Below are 22897 nucleotides of genomic sequence, written 5' to 3'. Positions count from 1 at the left end.
CATGTTTAGACACCGAGTCACAAACTTTAGTCCGTCATTAAAGTTTTCGGAACAGGTTCAATTTAATGACGTATTTTTGACCAATCACATCAGAGTTTAGAGGCTGGGGAGAGAGAGGGGGCGGGGATCACTGCTGAGTGTGTGTGTGTGTGTGTGTGTGTGTGTGTGTGTGTGTGTGTGTGTGTGTGTGTGTGTCTGTGTGTGTGTGTGTGTGTGTGTGTGTGTGTGTCTGTGTGTGTGTGTGTGTGTGTGTGTGTGTGTGTGTGTGTGTGTGTGTGTGTGTGTGTGTGTGTGTGTGTGTGTGTCTGTCTGTCTGTGTGTGTGTGTGTGTGTGTGTGTGTGTGTGTGTGTGTGTGTCTGTGTGTCTGTGTGTGTGCGTGCGCCAGCCGCTGTTCGGGATCATGGAAATTGTCCGTCTTCTGTTTAATGTGTGAGCTAATGATCAATATCTTTCAAACTGGACCACTGACATCCTATAATAAACAGTTGAAGTGATGATGATAGTTCCTGCTCATTAACAAGCAGCAGATCCCCTCGCTACTGCATCCTCTCAGGATGGACACAATATTTTAAAGGGGACATATTATGCAAAACTCACTTTCTCATAGCTTTAGTGTGTATTTGCCTCCTCACCCCTTAAACGTCAGTTTTGACAACTACATCAACATTTTGTAAACTGCCATAGTCAGAAAATGTGTCTCTTAACAAGCCATTTTAATTTCACCCGGCTTATTACATCACAAGCCGGGTGATGTGAATATTCAAGCCCTCGCTCCCATGGTTACCATGGTTACCTCAGCTACCAGAGCGACGGTTCTAAACCGAGCGTTTAGAGCAGGGCTGTGAAACTGGTGTGTAGAGAACCAGCTGTTTTTCTGACCAAAGCCTGTTACTAACGTTACTGTTAGACATCAAGGTCCCATGTCAAGAAGCAGAAATGAGCTGAATATGTCCCTTTAATGTTTCTCTCTCATTTCTCAACAAGTGAGAGAACCACAAAGTGCATCACCGCATGACGATGTTTGTCTCCCTCTCCGTAATTTGGAACACAAAATAAAAACGCATGTGAATAAAACGCAACGGACTCAGTGTGCAAGGAGCCTAGTGTGTAACGTTTTTTGACGGATGACGGATACGAAACACGCATGAGAAAAAAACTGACTCAGTGTTCAAAGACCTTTATTGTTTATAAAAGTGGTGAGGGAGTGAGTCAGACTGGTGCTGGACTCACACCATCAGGACTGTGTTGTGTTACGTGCACTGCAAAAACTCTAAATCTTTCCAAGAATATTTGTCTTATTTCTAGTGAAAACGAATCTCTTTCCACTTAAAATAAGACTCATCACCTAAAAATTAACTTGTTTTTAGATCATTTTCACTTGTTTCAAACTAATTTTCACTTGAAATAAGTAGAAAAATCTGCCAGTGAAAGCAAGTTTTTTGTGCTTGTAATAAGAAAGAAAAACTTGCTCCACTATCAGATTTTTCTACTTATTTCAAGTGAAAATCTGCTTGAAAGAAGTAAAAAGTGTCTAAAAACAAGCTGCTTTTTATGTGATGAGTCTGATTTTAAGTAGAATGAGATTTGTTTTGACTAGAAATGAGACAAATATTCTTGGTAAGATATTGAGTTTTTGCAGTGTGGAGGAGTGTGTTGTGTTATGTGGAGCAGGGTTTCCGTTGTCCGGTAATCACCGGACTTTGACCGGTAAAATCTGCAGAAGTCCGGTATTTTCTAACCCCACCGATCAAAATGTCCGGTGAAAATATTCCCTCCGAGTCCGAGCACAATTTGAATTTTATTAAAAAAACAAACAAACAAAAACGAAATCAGAGATTTCAGCGACATCTACCCCGAGTGGAGAGAAGCTTCTCTCTCTCTGCAGAATCACATCAGAACAACACAGTGAAGTCGCCTGGCGGAGAGCAAAGTCACATGACTGATGCACATTTCAAGCTGCGCCGAGACACTGCACACATTAGATTTTAAAACAGCTGCAGCACATTTCACACACGCCAAAATGCGTAAAAAGTAAAAGAGTTTCAGTTTGTTTGTAGAGTTTTATTAATTGCAAAGCAGCAGACTTACTTAGTTATTATACAACAAGTAGTTCCGACCAAGCAATCTGATTGGTCAATAAGACATTTAGAACGTGCTCAAATCAGCATTACAGCACGGCTGACTCATCACTGAAAATATTACTTCGCCATGTCATGTTGTTTACACATCTCCATGGCAACATGGATTTAAAAAAAACGTTATTACTCGTGAAAATAAATCACAAACTACATTGACCTCCTGTAGGTTGTTCCTGTCAGCTGCCAAAGTCACATTTATGGAACAATTATTTTATATTTTGTTAATATATTGTAAACTTCCCCGTTACAGCCGAGAGGATTGTCTCCCTCCCATGTGTGTAACGTTACAAAGTCGGAGAGACACAAGTTGTGATCGTGGTGAATATGTTTTTTTAAATATGTCCTGGAGCTGAATATTTCATTGGATAAAACGGAGGTGATTACCTGTATGTTTCTCTCTCTCCCTCTCTGTTGCTTTTAAATAATCTGTAGTAATCGTTTGTCTTTCTCTATCAGCTGTGTCGGCGACACGGCGCTATAACTTCATTTACATGCAGACTCAGAGTTTGCGGTTGTAGAAGCTACATCTGTGAAAGGAAAAAAACGGCATCTTTGTTATAACTTGGGCGAGTTTGTGCAGTGTTGATTTAGTTCGGGAAAGTCCGAGACCGCGTTAAAACATGAACGTTCACTCATCTGGGACTAGAAAATCATTTCTGTTGCTAGGTCGTTACTAAGGTTTGGACTATTTGCTGTAGAGGTGAACTAGGTTCCATTACACATAGGAGTCTACTGACGTGACTGATTGTGTTTCAGTTATTAGTCAGACCCCATTTATTTCCATGGAAACGGGAAGCACACTCGCAAAAAACTTTAAATTTTGAGATTAAAACGTCCATCAACATGAATATTTATTTAATTATACGCTTTATTTTGTTGGTAATTGTTGTATAATCGCAATATTACCCTCGAGGGTGTGCTTAAACGTAATTTGAGCACGACGGTGATGCGGTCAGGACCGAGGCGCTTGCGAGGGTAATATTGCTTAATTATGTCAAGTTGCCAGCAGCCACGTTATTATGAAATGAGCCGGTCCAAGATGTCTTTTATGTTTGCAAATGATTGTATCTGACAATATACGGCCTTCAGCTTCTTTATGTTCTATGAGCGCAGGCTTGTGCAATATTTATTTTAGAGTTTACGTGGTCAATTGACGGTGGCATCAACAGTAAATTACGTCATGACGCCATGAATAGATTTTTTGACCAGTGCAACATCGATCCGATCAGTCATCTCTCCGCATAGCGCTGCTTCTTTCTCCATCATCGACTCACACACAGAGCAGCGCACGAACATGCATGACAGCCATGTCCGGTAAAAAACTAAACTCATATGACGTGGAGGAGTGTATTGTGCTGCCTGGAGGAGTGTGTTGCTCAGTGGTTCCTTATTGATCCAGAATCCGCCTGAAGCCGCGGTCTAATCTGATCATGGTTTTATTAGTCTGCTCTTCTTCTCTTCTCTTCTCTTCTCTTCTCTGAGTCTCTGTATCTGCAGTTTGTTCACGTCTTCTCTTATTCATCTCATCTCTTTTCTTCTTAACTTTCATCTGCATTCAATCATGAGGTTTTATTGTATTCACTTATATCAGGTTAGTATCATGTTGATGTCGGGCTGCAGCGTGTCGTCTCATCTCATCATGACCTCATGCTTTTAATTTACGTCTCATTGAGGCATCGATTCATGTTCAGTCATGTTCTTCTCATTGATCTCATTCTCCTCTGCCGTGTTTCATTCTCTTCCTCTTCATTTCTTCCACACCTCCATTGTTGCCTCTGTTCTTGGTGTGTGTTCACTTTCACCTTCACACACACACACACACACACACACACACACACACACACACACACACACACACACACACACACACACACACACACACACACACACACACACACACACACACACACCCCTCCCATTCCAGTTTAATCAGCAGCTGGTTTGTTTACCGGTGTGTTCCTGTGTGGCTGCAGCTCTGCAGCAGATTGATATTCAGGGATAATCAAGGTTTCTCTCCTCCTCCTCCTCCTCCTCCTCCTCCTCCACTCGTGCTCCTCTTCTCTTCCTGTCTTCTCCAAACAAACGGAGAGAGGGACAGAGCGGCTCTACGACCCGGCAGCTGCAGGGAAAGTCACATCAGTAATTGGGGTCAAAAGCCTTTGCCCAAGGGCACGGAGGCAGGACAGAGGCTGCTGTCAGCCAGAGCTGCTGCGTTAATCCTCCCAGAAGACTAGAAGACGTGTGGAGGTGTGTTACTACGCTGCAGTGTGTCACACCAACAGCTTCTCTTTATGTGTCAAGTCTTCAAGTCCAGGAAGTTCAACATTTTTGGCAAATTGGCCCATTGTCATAATCCTTATAGTCTTAGCAGTTCTCCACGTTTCTGTCTGCCTCAGCCTGGGGGGGGCCCTATCGCCGTGGTAACCACCTCCAGTTGCCGTGGTAACCTCTTTGATCCTCAGGCCAGAGCTCGTTAACTTCATAAACAACCCACCTGGCGCTCGTTAACATGTTTATAAACACAGGTAACCTAATGTGATTCCAGCTCCTCCATATCAGTCTGTCTGATCAGCTCTGTCTTCACCTGAAGATCGTGGGTTTGATTCCCATGTTGACAGAGATGGTAAAACCGGCAGTAGCCCCGTGGGCCTTTCAAAATTCCCCAGAGGAAATTTTCTAGTTTAACTATAATATTATGGCCAAAAACAAAACCGTATTTTTTAACTTTGAGGACACAGACACAGAGAGTTTCTGGCCTTAACTCTTGAAATGGAACATATTTGCATATTCATAGATATTCTGATGAGGGCAGAGTTTTAAGGACATTTATGAACATTTAATGTCCTGTATCCTTCAGTATCTCATTTATTTATGTTCAGTCTCAGTTTTGATGGAAGAAGTTTGTGGTTTTAAGACATAAAACACGTCTGAGTCCAGTTTCCCATCTTCTCTCTCAGCTTCTGTCTGGAGCTCTGGTAACAATGAGTCAGTGTCAGCCAATCAGAAGAGAGGAGGAGGCTCTGAGCCTCTCCTCTGATTGGCTGACTGTTTTTCTGAGTGATCCAATAATAATAGAGCAGATTCATGTAAGATGGATGGATGGATGGATGGATGGATGGATGGATGGATGGATGGATGGATGGATGGATGGATGGATGGATGGATGGATGGATGGATGGATGGATGGATGGATGGATGGATGGATGGATGGATGGATAGATGGATGGATGGATAGATGGATAGATAGATAGATAGATAGATAGATAGATAGAATGCCTTTATTGTATGGGCTGGAAGTTGTTACTGATTGATTAATAGTGAGATATTAACATAGTCAACACAATATCAATCAATAATCAATAATATGAGATATTTTTGTGACTATCAGTTGATTGACTGGATTTAGAGAAGTGGATTATGAGGAAAGACGACATTTCTTGAGCCGGATCGTCTCAGAGCTGGAGCTTTAACCAAGGAGGGAGTTGTGGGTTCTACAAGTGAAGACCACTTCCTCGTTCAAAAAGCTGCAGTTCTCCGTCCGGCCTCTAGGGGCTGGGACCAGATGGGAGCAACTCTTCATTGAGCCCCATGTTAAAATAGCGACTTTACAGCTTAAAACAACATATTTACAGCCTGGTACATTTTTATTGTTTTGGTCTCTAGCGATAGTTTCCACCTCCGTCAACACTGTGTTTGTCCCACAACTGTTTTAGTGTTTAGGCTTCACATTGGTGCATAAATGACGTTGAGTGACAGGTTCATAGACAGTTTACCGGACGTTAATTGGTTGCTCTGAGTTCAGTGGGCGGGTTCTCAGCCGGCTAACCGCCGCACCTCTCCAAATATGGAAAGTAGACTCCACCTAGAATCCAAGATGGCGCCGTTCAAACCCCGTAGTAGAGGCACAAAACAGACGTCACAGTGCTACGTCCATTCTCTTTACAGTCAATGGCTTTGACGTCAGCTGTCAGAGAAGTTCTACATCTACTGGATGGAAACTTATGAATGAGTAATTACAAAGGCAAATAAACTAATACAGTGTTGCTGCTGCAGCAGCCGTCATGGTTAACGCTGCTGCAGCTGTTGTGTGTTTTATGGGCTGGTTGTTGTAAGAGCAGTGATACCGACGCTGTAACGAGCTGCTGTGTCCCATGTCGTTACTCCGGTTTGATGACGAGTCTTCGAGTCTTAATGAGATGGTTTTTGTTAGTGTGGATGAGGGAGATGGTGCTAACAGAGAGCCTGTAGAGCCAGAGAGTCCTGCTGCTATCGGAGCTTCAGCTGCTGCAGAGCCCAGGTTGGTCCGGTCTAGTGTTGGTTTACAGCCCAGGTCGGTCCGGTCTAGTGTTGGTTTACAGCAGCAGAACCTCCACCGCTGCTTTGTAATAAATCACCACTGCTTCTATATTTACCTCCTGCTTTGTTTCCCGGCATCATGGCTGTGAGCTGGCAGGAATCCTCTGTCCTTATATCAGCTGCCACTCGGCCTTTTACTGCTCTAAACTCTCAGCCATGCTGCATTTCATTTACAACAACCTTCGATGGCATTTTGCAGTTATATAAAAATATGTGGAAAGATTCTTCTGTGCAGTGTTGAACTCATGTTACAACAAAAAGCACATCTGGAGTCAGAGGAGCAGCAGCTTCTATACAACACAACACACCATGTAGCTACAGTACATCCTTCACTCACTGACACCAGCTCTGACTTCACAGCCGTCACCACCGTCAAACATGTGAGAGGATGTTAAAGGTTCTAACTAGATATGCACATGATTCACCTTTTAACCCGTAACCCATAACAACAACTCTGACCCATTAATACTGTTGGTTAATTTTTCTTCTTAGCTCTTCATGTCGTCAGCTCATGGGGACATGTCGACACCTGCAGACTTCCACTCCTGCCTTCAGTCATAGATGAAGACTGACAGTATGAAGCAGTGAAGCAGCCTGCTGTCAGTAGCTCTGCTGTTCCTCTCTGTCATGGTGAAGCCGCTACAGAGAGCAGCGTCACTCCCAGTCTAACCTGTTTTTAATCAGTTACAATTACAATCTGGTAAAAACTGCTCCAGAATTAAATCTCCAATCACATGTATTTAGTGACACAGACGTGTTGGCGCTCGTCCTCTCACGGTCTACAACTCATGTGGAACAGCAAAATATGGTGAAACTAGTTGTTATTTTTTGGTCTCGTTCTTGGTCTCGGTCTTGAGCTCAACTGGTCTTAGTCTTAACTTGGCCTGTCTTGATCTTGATACTCTCTGGTCTTGGTCTTGGTCTTGATACTCTCTGGTCTTGGTCTTGGTCTTGGTCTTGATACTCTCTGGTCTTGGTCTTGATACTCTCTGGTCTTGGTCTTGATACTCTCTGGTCTTGGTCTTGGTCTTGATACTCTCTGGTCTTGGTCTTGGTCTTGGTCTTGGTCTTGATACTCTCTGGTCTTGGTCTTGGTCTTGATACTCTCTGGTCTTGGTCTTGATACTCTCTGGTCTTGGTCTTGGTCTTGATACTCTCTGGTCTTGATCTTGATACTCTCTGGTCTTGGTCTTGATACTCTGTGGTCTTGGTCTTGATCTTGATACTCTCTGGTCTTGGTCTTGGTCTTGATACTCTCTGGTCTTGGTCTTGATACTCTCTGGTCTTGGTCTTGGTCTTGGTCTTGATACTCTCTGGTCTTGGTCTTGGTCTTGGTCTTGATACTCTCTGGTCTTGATCTTGATCTTGATACTCTCTGGTCTTGGTCTTGGTCTTGTTACTCTCTGGTCTTGGTCTTGATACTCTCTGGTCTTGGTCTTGGTCTTGATACTCTCTGGTCTTGGTCTTGATACTCTCTGGTCTTGGTCTTGATCTTGATACTCTCTGGTCTTGGTCTTGGTCTTGATACTCTCTGGTCTTGGTCTTGATACTCTCTGGTATTGGTCTTGGTCTTGGTCTTGGTCTTGTCTTGGTCTTGGTCTTGTCTTGGTCTTGATACTCTCTGGTCTTGGTCTTGATACTCTCTGGTCTTGGTCTTGGTCTTGATACTCTCTGGTCTTGGTCTTGGTCTTGATACTCTCTGGTCTTGGTCTTGATACTATCTGGTCTTGGTCTTGGTCTTGATACTCTCTGGTCTTGGTCTTGATACTCTCTGGTCTTGGTCTTGGTCTTGATCCTCTCTGGTCTTGGTCTTGATACTCTCTGGTCTTGGTCTTGGTCTTGATCCTCTCTGGTCTTGGTCTTGGTCTTGATACTCTCTGGTCTTGGTCTTGATACTCTCTGGTCTTGGTCTTGGTCTTGATACTCTCTGGTCTTGGTCTTGGTCTTGATACTCTCTGGTCTTGGTCTTGACACTCTCTGGTCTTGGTCTTGGTCTTGGTCTTGATACTCTCTGGTCTTGGTCTTGGTCTTGATACTCTCTGGTCTTGGTCTTGATACTCTCTGGTATTGTCTTGGTCTTGATACTCTCTGGTCTTGGTCTTGGTCTTGATACTCTCTGGTATTGGTCTTGGTCTTGATACTCTCCGGTCTTGGTCTTGATACTCTCTGGTCTTGGTCTTGATACTCTCTTGTCTTGGTCTTGGTCTTGATACTCTCGGGTCTTGGTCTTGGTCTTGATACTCTCTGGTCTTGGTCTTGGTCTTGATACTCTCTGGTCTTGGACTTGATACTCTCTGGTCTTGGTCTTGGTCTTGATACTCTCTGGTCTTGGTCTTGGTCTTGATACTCTCTGGTCATGGTCTGGTCTTGATACTCTCTGGTCTTGGTCTTGATACTCTCTGGTCTTGGTCTTGATACTCTCTGGTCTTGGTCTTGGTCTTGATACTCTCTGGTCTTGGTCTTGGTCTTGATACTCTCTGGTCTTGGTCTTGGTCTTGGTCTTGATACTCTCTGGTCTTGGTCTTGATACTCTCTGGTCTTGGTCTTGGTCTCTATACTCTCTGGTCTTGGACTTGATACTCTCTGGTCTTGGTCTTGGTCTTGGTCTTGGTCTTGATACTCTCTGGTCTTGGTAGTATCTTGGTCTTGATACTCTCTGGTCTTGGTCTTGGTCTTGATACTCTCTGGTCATGGTCTTGGTCTTGATACTCTCTGGTCTTGGTCTGGTCTTGGTCTTGATCCTCTCTGGTCTTGGTCTTGATACTCTCTGGTCTTGGTCTTGGTCTTGATACTCTCTGGTCTTGGTCTTGGTCTTGATACTCTCTTGTCTTGGTCTTGATACTCTCTGATCTTGGTCTTGTCTTGGTCTTGATACTCTCTGGTCTTGGTCTTGGTCTTGATACTCTCTGGTCTTGGTCTTGATACTCTCTGGTCTTGGTCTGGTCTTGGTCTTGATACTCTCTGGTCTTGTCTTGGTCTTGGTCTTGATACTCTCTGGTCTTGGTCTTGTCTTGGTCTTGATACTCTCTGGTATTGGTCTTGGTCGTGATACTCTCTGCTCTTGGTCTTGATACTCTCTGGTCTGTCTTGGTCTTGATACTCTCTGGTCTTGGTCTTGGTCTTGATACTCTCTGGTCTTGGTCTTGGTCTTGATACTCTCTGGTCTTGGTCTTGGTCTTGATACTCTCTGGTCTTGGTCTTGATACTCTCTGGTCTTGGTCTTGGTCTTGTCTTGGTCTTGGTCTTGGTCTTGATACTCTCTGGTCTTGGTCTTGATACTCTCTGGTCTTGGTCTTGGTCTTGATACTCTCTGGTCTTGGTCTTGGTCTTGGTTTTGATACTCTCTGGTCTTGGTCTGGTCTTGGTCTTGGTCTTGATACTCTCTGGTCTTGGTCTTGATACTCTCTGGTCTTGTCTTGGTCTTGATACTCTCTGGTCTTGGTCTTGATACTCTCTGGTCTTGGTCTTGATACTCTCTGGTCTTGGTCTTGGTCTTGTCTTGGTCTTGATACTCTCTGGTCTTGGTCTTGATACTCTCTGGTCTTGGTCTTGGTCTTGTCTTGGTCTTGGTCTTGGTCTTGATACTCTCTGGTCTTGGTCTTGATACTCTCTGGTCTTGGTAGTGTCTTGGTCTTGATACTCTCTGGTCTTGGTCTTGATATTCTCTGGTCTTGGTCTTGATACTCTCTGGTCTTGGTCTTGGTCTTGATACTCTCTGGTCTTGGTCTGGTCTTGGTTTTGATACTCTCTGGTCTTGGTCTTGGTCTTGGTCTTGGTCTTGATACTCTCTGGTCTTGGTCTTGATACTCTCTGGTCTTGGTCTTGATACTCTCTGGTCTTGTCTTGGTCTTGTCTTGGTCTTGATACTCTCTGGTCTTGGTCTTGATACTCTCTGGTCTTGGTCTTGGTCTTGTCTTGGTCTTGATCTTGGTCTTGTCTTGGTCTTGATACTCTCTGGTCTTGGTCTTGATATTCTCTGGTCTTGGTCTTGGTCTTGGTCTTGGTCTTGGTCTTGATACTCTCTGGTCTTGGTCTTGGTCTTGTCTTGGTCTTGGTCTTGGTCTTGGTCTTGGTCTTGATACTCTCTGGTCTTGGTCTTGATATTCTCTGGTCTTGGTCTTGGTCTTGTCTTGGTCTTGGTCTTGATACTCTCTGGTCTTGGTCTTGATATTCTCTGGTCTTGGTCTTGGTCTTGGTCTTGATACTCTCTGGTCTTGGTCTTGATATTCTCTGGTCTTGGTCTTGGTCTTGGTCTTGGTCTTGGTCTTGGTCTTGGTCTTGTTCTTGATACTCTCTGGTCTTGGTCTTGATATTCTCTGGTCTTGGTCTTGGTCTTGTCTTGGTCTTGGTCTTGGTCTTGGTCTTGGTCTTGGTCTTGATACTCTCTGGTCTTGGTCTTGATATTCTCTGGTCTTGGTCTTGGTCTGGGTTCAGGTGGTCTTGACTACCAGTCTAACACAGTCTGCACTTTAATAACAGTCAAACACAACAAGAGTCTCAGAGCAACAACAACACTCAGAGCTGCAGCCTGGACTTAGAGTCGTGTTACACACATGAACTAGACTCTAAACTCCTCATGAGGTTCAGTTCATCAGCTGAAACACTAAAACACAACCTCATGGAGCAGAGAACTAATGTGTGTGTGTGTGTGTGTGTGTGTGTGTGTGTGTGTGTGTGTGTGTGTGTGTGTTTGATGACGACTGTTGTATCACCTCAGGATAGACACACACACACACACACACACAAAGACAGAGCACACGTCTCCACACTCAACCTGAACACACACATACACAACTATCTGAGTGTGCGCACAAAGAGAAAACACAGATGCCCAGGGACACACACACACACACACACGAGCTGTAAACATACAAATGTCATACACTATTAGTGTTACTGTATAAACTACTGCTGCTTCACACTGACTGTCACGTTACATCAGTGTGTGTGTGTGTGTGTGTGTGTGTGTGTGTGTGTGTGTGTGTGGCTCTGAAAGCAGCTGAACACACTGAACTTTCTCTTCCTCTGAACAGTGTTTGACTCCTTTAAAGGACAATTCCAGTCAAATTCACCCCAGGCTGTATGTTCCTAACATTGTAGGTGTAACAGAAGGAATCTGAAGGTTTCCAGTTTAATGTCTTATCATAATGTTTTATGGTAGTTGTGTCTCTAATTCAAAGTCTGACGTGAGACCCAAGTTGACGCTCGGTTACAACAATATATGTATATATATATACGTATATGTCCATATAACAATACAGCCCTGAGGTGAATTTTTATAAAACAGTGTGTAGCTGTCAACATGTTGTAATGAGCCGTTGTTTTCTAAAGTGAATGTGAAGCTGCGTTGGACTCTAAAGATCCCAGTGAAATGAAGGAAAGAACCAGTGGAGCAGCAGTTTTATCATCGTATCGTGGTCTTTAACGTCTGATCTGAGGCTGTTTAAAGACCCAACACGATCCAATCTCTGCAGAAACACGACTATTGTTGCTCAGAGAGAACATGGAGGCTGCAGGGGGAGGAGAAGAAAGAAAGAGAGGTATAAAACGAAGAGAGGTGAAAGGGAGGGAGGAGGAAAGCAGAGAGGAGAGGAGAGCGCTGTTTGGCTGCGATTGGAAATGAAAGAGGCGAAGGGGAGAGGAGATTAGCGGCGGAAATAAGAAATAAAAAACCACACAGCAGAGCTTCAGAAAAGATGATTGAACACAGTTATTTTCATCTGAGAATAATAACGGTGAAGAAAGGAAGAGAAAAACACCGGGGAGCGGAGGAAGATGGAAAAGAGGAGGGGGGGATGAAGGAGGAAGAACACAGAAGAAAGAGGAGAGAAAGATGAAGTGACGGAGAAATACAGAGGCAATAAAAAAACACAGAGCAGAGAGAGTCAGAGGAAAATGAAAAGAGAGAAAATGATCTGAACCAGAGAGATAAAAGCCTCAACTCAGGGAGGAGAGAAACGACAGAAAGAAAGAAAGAAAGAAAGAGATGAAAACAAAAAACACACAGGCAGCAGAGGAGGAGGAAGAGGAGGAGGAGGAAGAGGATAAAGAGGGGGAAGAGGAAGAGAAGGAGGAAGAAGAGGGGGAGGAAGAGGAGGAGGAAGAAGAGGAGGAGGAAGAAGAAGAGGAGGAAGAATGTTGTTCATCAGGGTTTTCTGAATTCAACAAAGCAACAAAGAGAAAAGGCCGGTGCAGAGGGACAGAGCAGCTCAGAACAGTTTCCTTTAAAGGAGCTTTCATTGTTTTCTTCATATTGCAACATCCTGTTTAAAGTGATCATATAATAAACAACTAATCAATACTGTTGCTAATAGATAAAGGAGTGATAATAACCTACTGTAAATGCTTTGAATCTCTTAGATATAGCAGTAGTAGAGTAGAGCGGATAGCAGCAGATGATAAAGGGTCATTACAACCAGAAGAGACAGAGACTTTTATTTTTTAGAGACTTGAGACTTGACTTGGACTCGTGACCAAAGACTTGAGACTTGATGAAGTCTCACCCCTCAAAGACTTGAGACTTGACTTGGACTTAGCTTCTGACTGAACAACGGCTCAGTGAACTCTGACATGAAGAAACAGCATTAACCCTTTAAACAACAGCATGTGTCGTCCCAGACAGAAGGAATCAGACACTTAAGCTCCTAAAGGGGGAGGAGCTTCTGAGGGGGCGGGGCTTCTAAAGGGGGCGGAGCTTCACGAGGGGGGCGGTGCTTCTAAAGGGGGCGGAGCTTCCTTCACCAGGCTGTAGTGCTGCTGCATCTTCAGCTTCCTCTGCTCTTCACACAACACACACACTGTCATGTCTCATGTCAAGTGCATGACAAGATAACTGAGACGTGTTCAGGTGTGTGTGTGTGTGTGTGTGAGTGTGTGTGTGTGTGTGTGTGTGAGTGTGTGTGTGTGTGTGTGTGTTAGTGCAGCAGAGAAGAGGTCAACTAGACAAAGTGACATTTCTGAGGAGACGGCGTCTCAGGAGGATTCAGTCAAGAGCTGTTATCACTTCCTGTCACAATAACACACTGACTGAGTGTGCGCGTGTGTGTGTGTGTGTGTGTGATATTTGAATGTTAGATGACGTCATAGGTTTCTCACAGTGTGAATAATTTTCTCTGAAGAAAGAAAAACAGGCAGAGCAGCTGTTTTACAGCGTTTGTCTGGAAAATGTTTAAAAAAACCGTCATTCCGACCGTAGGAGGGAGGAATAGTCGGAATGACACGACATCCTACTTAGGGTTAGTTTAACTGTATTTAGGAATGAATTCATTATGATTCATGCTGGTACTGTGTTGCTCTGATGGTCCTCATGTTTTTTTTTCTAATTCAGACGTCCATGTTGGTGGTTTATGACATAATGCACCAAATTATTACATTTTATTTATAAAAATGTGCATAAAACACGCTCAATTTGTAATAACTGATGCAAAATGTAACAACTTATTACAAAATGCGGCAAAGTTTATTAAGTTTATTACATATTGTGTTAATGATTTTTATTACAAAATGCAGCGTTATTACATAATGACGTGAAAATGTTTTACATTATTACATGATGCTGGTTTCCCGTTCTGTTGCTGCTGCTGCTTTGTTTCTCTTTTCACTCTGAAACTGTAGAAAACTACAATAATACACTGATATGGATTAAAATACTGACGATTAAAAGAGTGTTTCATGTGTAACTTTATGTCTTTAGGAGATTGTTTCATCTTGATGAACTGTTCAACACATTAACAGACGTTTAGGACCAAGGTGATGAGCTGCAGCTGCTCTGGGATGGAGCTGTTACTACGGCGACGCCCACACGCTGCACAGTGTTTATGCATCTGATAAAACCTTCAACCAAATGGAATAATATAATACATCAAGTCCTTCTAGTGTGTGTGTGTGTGTGTGTGTGTGTGTGTGTGTGTGTGTGCTGCCTTATCTTCCCGCTGCTGCACACACACTTTAAAGGGTTAATTCAAAACAAAAACATTATGGCATTATATTGGTTTTACAGCCGGAGGCGATGCATCATGGGTTGGAAAGGTGCTGCAAAACCAACCGCTTGATTTATCATGTCATATTTCAAATAATGTGGAAATGCACATACAGTATATATATGTGTGTGTGTGTGTGTGTGTGTGTGGAGCCTCCTCTTTAAACAGAGGATGGTTAGTTTGCAGCGGTGCAGCGGAGCGATGCAGAATGTTGTTAATGAAGGTTAATGATCAGACTGATTCAGTTTGATTTCTGGACTTGAACAGATCTGAATCTTTCTTCTTTCTGCTAAAATCCTGACATTAGTCTTAAACCTCTAGGACTGTAAATGTGCTCCAATCAGACCCGTGTTCCTTTACTTTGAGGATGAGATGTCAATATAATTCTTTTTCCTGTGTAGGCTAAATATGTTCAAAATTCAGTTTTACTGGAAGTCACGTAATCCAATGGGGCTGCCACCCGGCGACGTCACAATATGCAAATTAGATGAGTACATTTACTCCTATCACAAACTTTAGGTCATTGTGAATATTTTTCTAATTTACACCATAGATTTATCTCTGACCACTTAAAAGCTACAGCCTTGTGAAATCCTGAAATCCAAACTTAACATTTTCCTAAATAAACTCGGGCGCCTAGAGGGTTAAACCCCCTGCAGGACTAGCTGCAGCAGAGTGTGTGTGGCGTGTAGCTACAGGAGGTTTCTGTGGTTTCAGCAGTAAAGTGTTAAAGTGCTGCAGCAGCTCAGGACTTGATGCTCTGTAACTCTGGATGTCCAGAGTAGTAGTAGTAGTAGTAGTAGTAGTAGTTGTAGTAAACCTTTATTTTACCAGAGCTGCGGCTTCAGTTTTACTGAACTTCCTTCACACTGGAACCTGGACCAGTCTTTAGTCCTCAGGTACAGTCTCATCAGCTGATCTAAGCCATACATGTTTGTTCATCAATGTATAAATGGTTTCCCTCATAACTCTGATGGAGGTTCACGATCTTCCTGTTGATCTGATTGGTCGTCATGACGGCGGTCCTCGTCTTTACACTCAGTCACTGTGATGAACTGAATTATCTTCTGCTTCCAAGTCAACTGCTTCTAATCTACAGTGCTAACATGCTAACATGCTAACTCAGGACGGTGGTGACGAGCGTCGTCTCAGCTCATTGGCTGATTGACAACATGTAAACGTGAGGTCTTAAAGGGCCGTTTTCATTTGATCGATCGGTTCATTTAAGAATAAGAATACACAATCAGAGCATCAGCATGACCTAATACAAAAATATTTTACAAACAAACAAGAATTATCAATCATTAGACACAACAAAATCAATCAATCAATCAATCAATCAATCAATCAATCAATCAATCAATCAATCAATCAATCAATCAATCAATCAATCAATATAACCTTTATTGTCCCCGGAGGGAAATTAGCCTTGGACAGTCAACGCCTCCAGCAGCTGCATAAACACAGACATAACTCTACATTTAAATAACATCAAAAACTTTCCATTCACTCCTGAGTGGGAACAGTTCCCAGATATTACACAGCCTAGGATGTTGTCAGGAAGTGACAGCATCGATCTCTGGACTGTGGAAATGTTTCTCCATCTTCTGCTTCGACCAGGACAGATTAGAGTCTAGTTCCCTCGAGGGCTTTAGTCTCTTACCTGCTCAACAGCAATAAATTAAGGATTAGATCCATCTGGAGACTGGAGCTTAAAGGGTAATTCGACCCAAATGAAATGCTCTTGGTTTTATAAATGTTAAGAACAGGGTTATAACCAGTAATCCAATCAAATACCTTCAATTCAATTCAATTTATTTGAGGTGGGACAGTGCATGTTCATGAACGAAGCACAAAAATTGTAAACAAGCCGGATTGTAGCCACAGGCTGATTTCCATCCGTTGTCCCGTACATAGATGTTCCCTGGTGCAAATACAGTAACAATAAATAAAAACAAAATCATGTTATAAAATAGCAGCATTCAGTTTACAGTACAATAGAATAATAATACAGATACAGTACCGTAGTACGATAGTAGCACTAAAGCTCTTTGTTGAGGACCGATGTAAAGATCTGACTTCAAACTCCAGAAACCGGGAGATCTGGGAAAACTCTGGTTTCTGGGATTTACGTTCCTGAACGTCACCTCTCAGGAAGTGACATTGTTTTTCCAGGACTTCTTCCTGTTACACCACCACCTTAAGGTTTGGTCTCTAGGTCATTACAGCGCTCCATAATGTGTTCATCTGAATTCATGAAGATCTTCATGGAAACGATCTGGTGTGTATGATGTTGTAACTGGAAACTTCAAAAAAAAGGGTTAGGGTTAAATGTAATTATAAAACGTAAAGGTGAAATCCGGCGATCTGATTGGTTGTTAACCGTGGTATAATGAGCATATACCACGGCTACTATTCTAAAGCCTTATCACAGCGTAGGCTATCACTCCGCCTCAGGCACGTATGACTGGTATGAATGGAAGTTGTTGTCATGTATCCATGACAACGGACTGTTGCAGTCCGTAGCCAAAGACAGTTGATGTTTTTACGATGTTAAAAAATGGACTAAAGTAGTTGAATTCACATGTTTAAGGTGAACTTTCACCTCCAGAGGGTTAACAATGGTAGAGGGGACTGAGCAGTGACAGAGCTACTTGGAGCTAACGTCTGGACAGCTGGGAACAGATTTTTATTCTGCTTCAAGAAAACTACATGAAATTGATGTGTATTCCTCTTTCATATTGTCATAATTGGTAAACGTTGTATAAAAGCAATATATCACGCATGAGTTTAAAGCATGTCACTGTGCTACATGCTACACGCTACACGCTACATTGATCTAAACATGTAGCTTCAGGAACTCTGCAGCTCATCACTGTTTCACCGCTGACTCTCCTCCACTGTCCAAACTCAGCATCTGCCTTTCATTTGACCGAAGCAGGTTTAATGAGGAGGACGTGGACTCTGGTCTATGATGTTTAGCACCAACCTTGTGTTCATCCTCTAGTTTTGCTTCCTCTGCGTGATGATGAGATTTATTCCTGAGTCTCCAGAGTTTTGTTTCATTCTCGTAACATTTCAGCAGCTTCATCATTCATCCTCTTTTATTTCAGCTGTCACTACTTATCTCTCTATAGGTCCAGACACATTTATCTTCCTGTCTCCTCCCGCTGCTGCTGCTGTATTATGATTAAACTGATTAAACTGATTAAACCCGTCTCCCTGTGAAAACCCACTCTTCTCTTCTCTAACTCCTCTTTTATCCTTTGATACCTTTGTTGTCGTTCTGCAGCAGCGGCCATGTTTTCTTCTCTCCATTCCCTGAGCCTCAGGTCTATTATTAGTATCCCTGTCTAATCTGCTTTAGTAATAATTAGCATTTTTAATAAACACATTAGTATTCAAATATCATCCACATTGTTCCATTAACATACAAAGTCGGTCTTATCCCAGTTTAATTGCATAATGTATAAATAATTAAGGTTTATTTCTGGACATGCATTTGCATCACATCCAGTCTCTGAGCATCTCGGCTGCTTTATCGGGTTTGTCAGAGGTGAAATTGAACTTGTTGAAGCTGTGATGGTTTTATTTGGCACCAGGGTTTGGCTCCTCGTGGGGTCGTAGCTCCTAATTTCACCCTGCACGCGGCCTTTAGATAGATAGATAGATAGATAGATAGATAGATAGATAGATAGATAGATAGATAGATAGATAGATAGATAGATAGATAGATAGACTTTATTGTTGTCATTGTGCAAGCACAACGAAATTGGTCGCAATCCCAGGTGCAAAAATACAGCAACAATAGACAATAAATTAAAAACAATAATACACACACATAGACACACCATACCTATTGCACAGTTGGGTCCATGCCTATGTTCCCACAGCCCTATGTTCCCACTGGACTCTCTCTACCTATCTGGACTCTCTCTATCTGGCCTGTCTGGCCTCTACCGGGTCTTTTTACTAAACTTACCCAACCAATGGTGGGACCAAAGGGCTGTGGGAACATAGGGCCTAATTTTCAGTGACAACAAAAGTTAGAAATGTGGGAACATAAGGCTGTGGGAACATAGGAATGACCCCGCACAGTTTACTAGGCATTTAGGGCAGCAACGGCTCTTGGGTAAAAACTGTTCTTTAATCTGTTAGTTTTTGCTTTAAGAGCCCTGATGGCCGCAGCTCAAACAGCGGGTGACCAGGATGTGATGAGTCCCCCAATATGTTCCTGGCTCTTTTTAGGCAGCGGGAACTGTACAGTTCCTGCAGTGAGAGGGGGGGGGGGGGGGGGGGGGGGGGGGGGGCAGCTGATGATCCTCTGGGAAGTGGTGATGACTCTCTGGAGTGCTTTTATGTCTGCAGCCGTGCAGCTGGCGAACCACACACAGATACAGTATGTCAGGATGTCAGGATGCTCTCCACAGCGCCGTGATAGAAGGTTGCCAGCAAGTCCACAGAGAGTTGTTGTTTCTTGAGGAGTCTGAGGAGTTACAGTCTCTGCTGGGCCTTCTTCACAAGCGCTGTGGTGTTAGCACTCCAGGTGAGGTCCTCCTTGATGGTGACGCCCAGGAACTTAGTCCACCACCCTCTCCTTTAACCTGGATAATACATCCTGTGCTGCTGTTGTCTAACCTCCATCTTCTTTTTCTCTCTAGGTGTGGAGTGCATCGTGGTTCTGCCCGAACCGCGGGGCCACTGGGACCCGGTCTTCGGCACCTGCGTGTTCCTCTTCTCCTTCCTCATCCCGGTGGCGATCATCAGCGTCTGCTACAGCCTGATGGTGAAGCGTCTGCGCAGCGTCCGCATCCTGTCGGGCTCCAAGGAGAAGGACCGTAACCTGCGGCGCATCACGCGCATGGTGCTGGTGGTGGTGGCGGCCTTCGTGGTGTGCTGGACGCCCATCCAGATCATGGTGCTGGCCCAGTCGCTGGGCTTCAACCTCAGCAGCCTGTTCGTGCTGGTGCTGATGCACTTCTGCATCGCGCTGGGCTACGTCAACAGCAGCCTCAACCCGGTGCTCTACGCCTTCCTCGACGAGAACTTCAAGCGCTGCTTCCGCGAGTTCTGCCAGCCGTCGCCGTTCCGCCTCGACACGCAGCAGTCCGGCCGCATGCGCAGCATCGTGCGCGAGGTGGCGGCCGCCTACAGCTGCAAGGGCGGCGACGGCTGCGGTGGGGGGCCGGGGGGGGGCATGCCTAATCCCGCATGACTAGGCGTGGAGCTGCCCCTGGTGGGGGTCGAGCCCCCCCAGAGGAGAGACACTCAGGGCACCGGGAACTCCAACACAGAGTTGACTCAGATCACGGCGCTCTAGCGGCACGAGCCCCCCCGCCCCCCAACGAGAAGACTGGCCTGGGGCGGGGGGGTCGGAGAAGAGGAGGAGGACGATGGAGTCGAAAGGAAACGGATTTAGGAGTTTATTAAAGCAGAAGTAAGGTGAATGTTTGTGTTAATATAAGTCTTAAATAGTTGTATCTTCCGACAGCAATCACTTCTATAGAGTGTTTGGTCTGAAACACGGGTCTGTCAGTCACTCTGCTCTGCTCTGAGCCCAGGAGAAAACTTTCCTTGTATCCTACAACCTTTATCCAATGAGGGGAGAGAACGGCATAAAGGGGCGGTCCTCTCTGTGTGTGCAGCCAAGGGATGCGCCTGAATGTGGTGACGTAGGGACGAGGGCGGGGACTGCTAACTCCATCTGCTGACAGGAAGTTAGACATAACCACCGGATCACTTACTTCTGCTTTAAGGCTCGGGGGGTCTAACATCGGACCCGTCAGGAGCTTTTATGACCGGACTGGAGAGGGAAACGGATTGAAAGGTTGAGCAGGAAGTGGGAGGATGTTGGGTTTTCCAACAACTAGGACTCCAACTCCATGAGGCAGTGAGGAGTTTTACAGACTGCTGTCTTCAGGTGGATGTAAAAACAAAAGAGGACAAAACATTATTTGATATTTATCACAGAAACAAACAACACTCTGATGGACAGAAAGTGACTCTGCCAGCTGAGGGTGATACCCAGCCCGTGACTCTTTCCATTGGGCGGAGCCAAACATTTGTAACAGTTAGTGACTGAATGAAGGAACTGCTGAAACCAAATCTCTGAAACCACCATGTGCTACTTTGGTGCTTGTAGAAAAACTCTGAACAATCCTGGGAGCATGAATCTGGTGGTGAAGATCAGGAAGTGAAGAGGGAAAAATCTGTGAAAAAGTGTGAAATGGATGGAAAACACTTCCTGTCCAGTTTATCGTGTCTGTATCAGTGGATGTTTCAGTCGGAAGAACAATCCTATCATGGCTGGTGGAGGCAGTGGACCGCGCTGGTCTCAGTGTGGGTCCTTTATTGTGATTGGTCCTTTCAGAACGGGTCTTCATAATGGTGATATGCTGCTGAGCCCTCGTCAGGACTGAGATGGGCCGATACAAATGGAATGGGACATTTGAGGGACATTGTACACAGGAAGTTGGATGTAACATAAGGAAAACAGAAGGATGTGCCACACGCTGCTCCTGATTGGTTCTTCTCTGACTGTCTCTCTGGTCCCTGACGGGTCAACCTGAATGTCTTTTCTTGTAGGAGCAACTTTTCTCAACGAGTCCTCAGTGAAACAATTGTGTCCGAAAACACATTTCTTAGAGGTTTTGTGATTCTTGAGAACTTTCTACGTATTTATCACCTGTTGGGTGTTGGAAATGTAGAGTTTGGGATTGGGGGGGGTGGGGGGGGGGGGGGGGGGTGAACTGGTGAGACTGTAACCTAAAAGAAAAGCTGAGTAGGAGAGGTGCTGACCCTTTTTCTTCTCCTTGGGACATGAAATGACACAGATCTGACTCTGTAGCTATAGGACGTTAAAGGTTTGTCATCAACAAACCTTTAACAGAACCGGTGATGGAAACAATGAATCTGCAGAAGCTGTTTCAGATATCTGCTTCAAGCACTTAGGGAGCGTAGGATGCCTTACGAACACATATACTGTGAAACAATACAGTGATTAAGCCTGTGAATATTCTCATTTGTCCAGGTCATAGTTATCTCAAGGAAATTTAAATCAAATGCAAATGGACTCTGGTGGACTCTCATCCAAGAGGCTTCATCAGTTCATGTTCACATCTGACTATCTGAAGCCTCTAGGATGAGAGTCCACCAGAGTCCACCAAGTCCAGTTGCATTCGATTTAAATTTCCTTGAGAATACAGTGATTAGTCGTCTTCTTAATTGGAATAAAGGTTTAAAAAACACGTCTCATATTTTGAGAAATATTGACCTGACTGGAGTGGAAACCTCTTGTAGAACCTTTCAGGCCAATATACACTTTTAAAATTAAATAGAAATAAACACACGTGACCCAAAACATGAAGTAGCAGTGTTGCGCTAACTGAAACAAAGTCAACCCTTCAGTATGATCCTCATCGCTCCCTGTGCAAAATGTCACCTCTGTCTTTTCAGTAATTAACCCCTGAAGTTCCAACATCGTCCTTGATCGACGAGGGACTCGGTCTGTGTCTGTTTGTTTGTGTTGTAATTATCTCCAAAAACAGGTGTGAGGTGACGGGTCGACATTCCAGACAACAGCTACAGACAATATCAACACAAATGTTTCCAGAAGGCACACATGGATTTTGTTTCCAGGTGTGTAAATGCCTGTGGGTTTAAGGAAACCAAGGTGGAACTGATGGGGTTTTGGGTCCAGGTTGGGGTTTTTTGGGGTGGGGGGTTATTGGTGGTTAACTCTGGGTTTGAGATGATTAATAAGGCCCCATCCAGTCGAATACGCGGCTTCACCGAATCCGATCTTTTTCTTAATCGTTTTGAAAAAAATCTTCGTAAACACGGCATCGTTTTCAGAAATACCTGCGTCCACACGGATCCACTGAAAACGACCCAAAACGTTGTAGTACATCCTCCTGAGGCGTGTGTGGAGTGTGTGTGGCGCTGCAGTGCTGCCACACATCAACACTTAAGACAGAGAAGAAGACTGGAAGTCTCCACTGAAATTCAATAGAAGAAGAAGTCCCCCGCTGTATTCAAACTCAAACATGGGATTAAATGTTGACAGGGAGTCGTGTCAGAGTAAATATGACGATCAGTGATGATTAAACAGGCGCGATTCAGCCGCAGCGTCTGAGCGACCTGACGGTAGTCGGCAGTTGTTGTTGTTAGGCTACGTTACGTCTATAGAGAGGCCGAAGCGGAAGCAGGAAGTAACGGCGCCATGGGTCCTCAATTCGAAAAAAGTCTCCATGTGAATGAACGGGAAGTTTTATTTCGTGATCCGTTTGAATTCTGTCCTCTACCTGTTTAAAACATCACGTTTCATGAAGAGAAATCAGCCGTTTGTTGTAAAACTATTGTAAAATAAAATTCCGAAGAGTCCATAACCAGAAAGACTACAAGTCGCGTAGGTGACGTCACCA

General features: G+C 44.1%; 1 protein-coding gene across 1 annotated transcript in view; it reads left to right on the top strand.

The window, feature by feature from the left end:
• The window catches only part of oprl1 (opiate receptor-like 1), a gene marked incomplete at its 3' end in the record, with an annotated part of 83803 nt that extends 64114 nt beyond the window's left edge, over nt 1-19689 (top strand). The window contains exon 6 of the mRNA XM_083975350.1: nt 19136-19689. Within this exon, the coding sequence (XP_083831476.1) occupies nt 19136-19689 (554 nt within the window). The remainder of the gene's footprint in view (nt 1-19135) is intronic.
• Between the last annotated feature and the right edge of the window lie 3208 nt (nt 19690-22897).

Source organism: Trachurus trachurus, assembly GCF_905171665.1.
Source record: "Trachurus trachurus genome assembly, chromosome: 7".
NCBI classification, from domain to species: Eukaryota; Metazoa; Chordata; class Actinopteri; order Carangiformes; family Carangidae; genus Trachurus; species Trachurus trachurus.
This window is presented reverse-complemented; position numbering and strand designations above follow the sequence as displayed.